Source organism: Mandrillus leucophaeus, unplaced genomic scaffold (assembly GCF_000951045.1).
Source record: "Mandrillus leucophaeus isolate KB7577 unplaced genomic scaffold, Mleu.le_1.0 Scaffold12, whole genome shotgun sequence".
Lineage (NCBI taxonomy): Eukaryota > Metazoa > Chordata > Mammalia > Primates > Cercopithecidae > Mandrillus > Mandrillus leucophaeus.
Genome location: NW_012100320.1, coordinates 4,746,257 through 4,754,046, shown reverse-complemented (window position 1 = coordinate 4,754,046; position 7,790 = coordinate 4,746,257). Strand labels below are relative to the sequence as shown.

At 44.8% G+C, this 7,790-nt stretch overlaps 1 protein-coding gene across 1 annotated transcript in view; it reads left to right on the top strand.

Annotated features, from left to right (window-relative positions):
- The window catches only part of TIPIN (TIMELESS interacting protein), a 59,672-nt gene that overhangs the window by 26,442 nt on the left and 25,440 nt on the right, over window positions 1-7,790 (top strand). Inside the window, exons 2-4 of the mRNA XM_011968413.1 lie at window positions 5,061-5,201; window positions 5,835-5,913; window positions 6,442-6,517. Coding sequence (XP_011823803.1) covers window positions 5,061-5,201; window positions 5,835-5,913; window positions 6,442-6,517 — 296 coding nt within the window. The remainder of the gene's footprint in view (window positions 1-5,060; window positions 5,202-5,834; window positions 5,914-6,441; window positions 6,518-7,790) is intronic.

Sequence of the window (7,790 nt, the reverse complement as noted above, 5' to 3'; positions counted from 1 at the left end):
TAGTTTTTTGTATTTTTTAGTAGAGACGGGGTTTCACCGTGTTAGCCAGGATGGTCTCGATCTCCTGACCTCGTGATCCGCCAGTCTCGGCCTCCCAAAGTGCTGGGATTACAGGCTTGAGCCACCGTGCCCAACCAAATAACTTTTTTTTTTGAGACAGAGTCTTGCTCTGTCGCCAGGGCTGGAGTGCAGTGGCAAGATCTCGGCTCACTGCAACCTCTACCTCCCAGGTTCAAGCGATACTCCTGCCTCAGCCTCCTGAGTAGCTGGAATTACAGGCGCACGCCACCATGCTGGGCTAATTTTTGTATTTTTAGTAGAGATGGGGTTTCACCATGTTGGTCAGGCTGGTCTCGAACTCCTGACCTCGTGATCTGCCCGCCTCGGCCTCCCAAAGTGCTGAGATTATAGGCGTGAGCCACTGCACCTGGTCCCAAGTAACATATTTTTGACATTTTTCTTTTTGTTTACATTCACACTCTCTCTCTTTTTTTTTTTTTTGGCAACAGGGTCTTACTGTGTCACTCAGTCTGGATCTCCAGCTGGATCGCCAGCAGTGCGATCCTAGTCACTGCAAGCCTTGAACTTCTGGGCTCAAGCGATTCGCCCGCCTGGGCCTCCCAAAGTGCTGGGATTACAGGCGTGAGCCACACCGCACCCGGCCAGTGTCTACACTCAACCCTATTTTTCCTCTCTTTACCACCTCTTTTCTCAGTTTATTATTCAATAAACAATTCATAAAACTCTGAGTTCAAGGCATTCTGCTATGAACTCTGAAGAAGCGGTAATTTCTCATTCACTATTGCTTGCCTTTGTCATTTTTCCTCCTTCCACAACTCAGTTTTCCAAAAACTGAGACCTATTTCCAGGGTTTAAAGTGCCGGGCGCGGTGGCTCATGCCTGTAATCCCAGCACTTTGGGAAACTGAGGCGGGAAGCTCGCTTGAGCCAAGGAGTTCGAGACCAGCCTGGGCAGCTAATCCCCGTCTTTGCAAAACAAACAAACAAACAAACAAACAAACAAACAAACAAACAAACAAACCCATTAAAACAAAAATTAGCTGGGTGTGGTGGTGGTAGTCGGGGAAGAGAGGCTGAGGTGGGAGGATCGTTTCATTCCGGGAGCTAGAGACTAGTCAACCGAGATCGAGTCACTGCTTTCCAGCCTGAGTGATAGAGCGAGACTTAGTCTCAAGAAAAAAAAAAAAAAAAAAAGCCCAGAATAACTAGTATTAGCTTTATGAAAATAAGGAGGCCCTCTGAAGAATTCAGAGGGCGGAAACAGTGGGACCGGAGGCGGGACCGGCGTGGTGGGCGGAACCTGAGAGGCGGGTCTTGCAGGCCCCGCCCAGCTCGCGCGCGGATTTGGCGCCAAACGCTGCGGGCCTTTCTTGCCCCGGGAGTTCCCGAGTATCGCGAGAAGCGCGCTTAGTCTGCACGCCGAGGTAAGCTCTGTGGTCGGTGTTTTCTGCGTGAGGTGAGGACTGACTGGCGGGCCAGTGGAGTTCTTGCGGGGAGAGGGAAGTCAGAGGGACTAGCCAGGGAGCCAGATGGACGAGCCAGGGAGCCAGACGGAAGAGCCAGGGAGCCAGACGGACGAGCCAGGGAGCCAGACGGACGAGCGGGAAAGCCTAATTGTCGCAGCGAGTCAGGAGGCTTGGGGAGTCAACCTGACCTGGCCTGGAGAGGCGGGGAGGCGGGCGCGTGTCCCGGTTGCTTAGGTTTTGGGCTGCCTCTTACTCTGCCAAGCCCCTTAGCGGGAGGGAATGTGTTCCTGATCATCTTTACCCCAGTCTTCTGTCCGGGGCGTGTCAATGTAGAAAGCGCCCAGCGAATGTTAGATGAATGAATGAAGTTAAAGAGAAGATAGGCGGGGATCGGGGATGAGGGGGGCGGCTGGAGAAGAGGTATAGGAGGTTCGATGTTTCAGGGGTGGCACCCAAGGGGGACATCGAGGCAGCACGGTAGCACTTCCTTTGCGATGAGGGCCATCTCTTTGGCCTTCTTGGAAAAGAGGTGGGCATTGGAAACCAGGGTCTGGGAACAAACCGTGGTTTGGACATAACATTTGTTACCTTAACTCTTCTGGGAGTTTGAGGAGTAGAGGAGGAAGTTCACACAATTTCATAAATGTCTAAAAAGAGACAGTTATGCGACCACTGACGCAGAGTAAAAGTCGTCTGTTGAGCGTCTTGTTCACTACAAATAGAAGAAATATCAGTTTCCTGACAATCCCCACCCCGTGCTTGGCCAGTTCTTGAGTGCACTTAATATATTTTAGGTACTGTCATCAAACTCAAAGCTGGCTGTCAGCCTCAAAGTTCTGAACCCTAGTATAGATTCTTGTAGCTTACTTGAAGCTACCGTGGGTCATGATCGGGAATTGATGCTTTGCTTTTTTTTTTTTGAAACGGAGCCTGGCTCTGTCGCCCAGGCTGAAGTGCGATAGCGCGGTCTTGGCTCACTGCAAGCTCCGCCTCCTGGGTTCAAACGATTCTCCTTCCTCAGCCTCCGGAGTAGCTGGGACTACAGGCGCCCGCCACCACACTTGGCTAATTTTTTTTGTATTTTTAGTAGAGACGGGGTTTCACTGTGTTGGCCAGGCTGGTCTTGAACTCCTGACCTCATGATCCATCCGCCTCGACCTCCCATAGTGCTGGGATTACAGGCATGAGCCACCGCGCCCAGCTGATGCTTTGCTGTTATATTTATGGTAATCGAAATTTAGAATTAGTGAGATTTTAAAGATCATCTAACTCCAATTTGGGGAAACTTTGGAATTATTTTTTTGCATTCCATCATTCATCAAATATATATTGAGCACCTGCACCTGCTGTGTACCAGCACTGGGGTTCGAGCTGTGTAGCACAGAGAGACCTACCTGGTTGCCCTTTTTGAGCTACAGTCTAGTTTGGGAGACGAACAATAAATAACTGTATAAATAAAACCTGATATTGAAACTGGATAAGTGCCATGATATTTGTACTTGACACTATGAATGCTTACTAAAGAAGGATTTAGAGAAATTGAGGTAAACTTTTGAAAAGGTGATAGTTGATATCTGAAAGAGATTAGGAGTCAAGGTATAGCTTTTTCAAGACAGGAAATAGTATTTGTAAAGATCTAGTGGCCTGAGGAATATAGCTCTTTCAGGGAAAGAAAAAGCATAGAGTAGTGTGAAGTGAGGTTGGTGAGGTTGTAAGAGGCCAGATCACATAGGGCCTTGGAGTTTTGTCTTTATCTTAAGAGCAATCAGAAACCATTGAAATACTTAAGCCAAGTGAGGTGATCAGCTTTACATTTTCAGATTCAGTCTAGATGTAATACGGACAATTGAAGAAGGCAAGAATGGATGAGAGTAGTGGAGTAATGCAAGCAAGAAATGTTGGGAAGTGGTTATAGAGATAAGGAGAAATAGATTCAAGGGATATTTAGGAAATAAAATGGGCAGGATCTGTGGGATAGAGGGAAGGAATTGCTAAAGATGACTTGTAGGTTTCTGAATTGCTTAGCTGGATAGATGTCATTCACTGAATTAGGAAAATTTAGAAGTTTGGTTTTGTACATGTTGAATTACAGGTGCCTTTCAGGCATTTAGGAGGTGTAAAATGGGAAATAGTGATCTGGATCGGAGAGTCAAGGCCTAGGGTAAAGATGAAAATCAGGGAGTCATCAATAAATAAGTTCTTATTAAAACTATGCATAAATGAATGAAGAAGCCCTAGGATTGAGTCTTGGATACTTAATGGCCAGGTTAGAAGATAAATCTGCAAGGAAAATCCAGGAGGAGTTCCCAGAAAGGGAGGAAAGCCAGGTGAATACTGTGTCTTAAAAGTTAAGGTAAACATTTTTCCCAGAAAAAACTGACCGAAAGTGTCAGTTGTTACTGAGAAGTTAAGTAAGGCAGTACTGAAAAACATTCTTTCGAGTTATCAACCCGAGGATAATTTCCCATTCTTTAAAGGAAGCCTTACCTAGAACACCAATATGTAAACACATTAAAAAAATTTTTTTTTACTTTTAATTTTTGTGGGCACATAGTAGGTGTATATAAAGAGATTTTTTTATTTTTTATTTTATTTTATTTTATTGTTTTAAGATGGAGTCTTGCTCTGTGGCCCAGGCTGGAGTGCAGTGGCATCATCTTGGCTCACTGCAACCTCCGCCTCCCAGGTTCACGCCATTCTCCCGCCTCAGCCTCCTGAGTAGCTGGGATGACAGGCGCCCGCCACCAAGCCCGGCTAATTTTTTGTATTTTTAGTAGAAACGGGATTTCACCATTCACAGGATGGTCTTGATCCCCTGACCTTGTGATCCACCTGCCTTAGCTTCCCAAAGTGCTGGAATTACAGGCGTGAGCCACCGCGCCCGGCAGATTTTTTTTTTTTAAAGCTGCTCTACTTGAAGTGGGGGTGAAGTACCTATATCCTGCATATTTCATACCCTATTGGATCACAGTTTGAAACCCTCTGAAAAGTCAAATTTATCTTTTTTCTTTTTTTCTGAGATGGAGTTTCGCTCTTGTTGCCCAAGCTGGAGTGCAATGGCACGATCTCGGCTCACCGCAACCTCTGCCCCCCAGATTGAAGCGATTCTCCTGCCTCAGCCTCCCAAGTAGCTGGGATTACAGGCATGTGCCACCATGCCCGGCTAATTTTGTATTTTTAGTAGAGATGGGTTTCTCCATGTTGGTCAGGCTGGTCTCAAACTCCCGACCTCGGGTAATCCGCCCGCCTCAGCCTCCCAAAGGGATTATAGGCATGAACCACCGCGCCTGGCCCAAAATTTATCTTTTTATGGTAGGGGAAGCTCAATAGTTGAGGTACAACGATTTGTTCAAAATGATATAGATATTTAGTGTTAGGGTCTACCTTGGAACTTAGTTCTGATTTCTAGGCTAGTCCTTTTTTTCATAATTAGTATCTTCTCTACTTTTCATGATGTGTAAGTTTGAAATGTGGTCTAACTGATTGAAAGACATGAAATGGCTGCAGGTAGAACTTGTCTATATAGTGGAGACTATTTGGATGAATACAAATAACTTTACATTTTTTCCCTTAGAGGAAAAGATGCTAGAACCACAGGAGAATGGCATGATTGACCTACCAGATTATGAGCATGTAGAAGATGAAACTTTTCCTCCTTTCCCACCTCCAGCCTCTCCAGAGAGACAAGACGGTGAAGGAATTGAGCCTGATGAAGGTATGTATAGAGAGTTTTAAAAAGGAGGCTGTGAGGCCGGGCACAGTGGCTCATGCCTGTAATTTCAGCACTTTGGGAGGCCGAGGCGGGTGGATCAAAAGGTCAGGAATTTGAGACCAGCCTGGCTAACATGGTGAAACCCCGTCTCTACTAAAAATACAAAAATTAGCTGGGGCGTGGTGGCTGTGGTAAAAGGAGGCTGTGGTAAAAGGTATTTGAGGAGAAAAAAGAAAAAAAAAGGAGGCTGGGCACACTGGGTCCTGCCTGTAATTTCAGCACTTTGGGAGGCCAAGGCAGGAGGATGGCTTGAGCCCAGGATTTCAAGACCAGCCTGGGCAACATAGCAAGACCTCGTCTCTACTAAAGATTTGAAAATTACCCGCGTGTGGTAGGCCACGCCTGTAGTTTCAGATACTCAGGATGCTAAGGCAGGAGAATCGCTTGAGCCCAGGAGTTTGAGGCTGCAGTGAGCCAAGATCTCACCACTGCACTCCAGCGTGGGCAACAGAGTGAGACCCTGTTTCAAAACAAGATGTCCTATGTTTAGTTATCTTATCAGCTTGGAAATGATACAAAATAAATAATACAAATTATTTAAATACAGTAATACTGAATCTTGGTATGTTTCACCAGAGTCAGGAAGTGGAGCACTTGTTCCTGTACCTCCAAAGAGAACAGTTAAAAGAAATATACCCAAGCTGGATGCTCAGAGGTACATTTACTATATTCGTATATATTTATACTTTTTATTTTTAACATCCACTGTTTTTCTTCTAATGTTATAAACTTTTGGTTGGTATGATGTAGAGCTCTTATATTTCTTAAAAAGTTTTTTTAGTTCAGCAGAACATTTTTTCTTACGGTCTTGCTTTGGACCAAACTCAAGAAAACTTGGAAATTAGGCCAGGCGTGGTGGCTCACGCCTGTAATCCCAGCACTTTGGGAGGCCGAGGCGGGCGGATCACGAGGTCAGGAGATCGAGACCATCCTAGCTAACATGGTGAAACCCTGTCTCCACTAAAAATAAAAAAATTAGCTGGGTGCCGTGGTGGGTGCCTGTAGTCCCAGCTACTTGGGAGGCTGAGGCAGGAGAATGATGTGAACCCAGGGGAGGCCGAGCTTGTAGTGACCCGAGATCATGCTGCTGTGCTTCAGCCTGGGTGACACAGCAAGATTCCCTCTCAAAAAAAAAAAAAAAAGAAAAAGAAACTTGAAATTAAAAACATATTTTTATTCACAGATTAATTTCAGAGAGAGGACTTCCAGCCTTAAGGCATGTATTTGATAAGGCAAAATTCAAAGGTAAAGGTCATGAGGTAAGAACTTTCTGATTTTTATGTTAGACCTTTGTTTTTTACAATAGCAATAAAAATGTGGACCCATTACGTTCTTAGAAATCTCAGAATGCTTTAAGATGCTATCCTTAATTGTCGTATCTCTTGAGATCTTGAGAAACAGTTGTGATGTACTAGACAGGGAACTGTTTGAAGAATTAGAAAGCATGTCTTGTGTTGTCTCATTTTTTGCTACATAAACCTTGTCTATAGGAAAATCACACCTGTGTCTTTAAGTCTCAGTTTTTACTTTATAATTTAGAGGAATAAAATTTACTTTGTCTACCTCAAAGATTTTAAATTTCATGAGGGCAAGGACTCTGCCTGTATCGATCACTTATGTGTCCCCAAGATGTGGCACAGTGCTTGGTTCATAATAAATGTCAGTAACGTGTGGTTAAAAAATGAATACATTTAGTAACTGTCAGTCACTATACATATGCACATTTTGAAGTCTATTTTTGAATTATGTGGGAGTGTAGATACAATTTTTTGCAGATGATAGTATATTTTTAGAGAGTTTTATACTTTTTCAAGTGTTTCTAATATATTATTTTATTTTTTATTTTATTTTTTATTTTTTGAGACGGAGTCTCGTTTGTCTGTCGCCTAGGCTGGAGTGCAGTGGCGCGATCTCCTCTCACTGCAAGTACCGTCTCCTGGGTTCACGCCATTCTCCTGCCTCAGCCACCCGAGTAGCTAGGACTACAGGCGCCCACCACCATGCCTGGTTAATTTTTGGTATTTTTAGTAGGGATGGGGTTTCACCGTGTTAACCAGGATGGTCTCGATCTCCTGACCTCGTGATCTGCCCGCCTTGGTGGCCTCCCAAAGTGCTGAGATTACAGGCATGAGCCACTGTGCACAGCCTCTTAATATATTCTTTAGTTTTCAACCTGTGGTGTAGATGTTGCTCCTGTGTTGCTGTGCAGTAGGGAGAGGGAAGAGTTAAAGTAGAGTTTTTTTTTTTTTAATTACTTTTTAAAAAAAAATTATTGTTTTATTTATTTTTTGTTTTGAGACAGAGTCTCACTCTGTTGCCCAGGCCGGAGTGCAGTGGCATGATCTTGCTCACTGCAACCTCTGCCTCCCAGGTTCAAGTGATTCTCCTGCCTCAGCCTCCCAAGTAGCTGAGATTACAGGTGCCCGCCACTATACCAGGCTGATTTTTTTTTTTTTTGAGACGGAGTCTCGCTCTGTCGCCCAGGCTGGAGTATAGTGGCGCGATCTCCACTCACTGCAAGCTCCGCCTCCC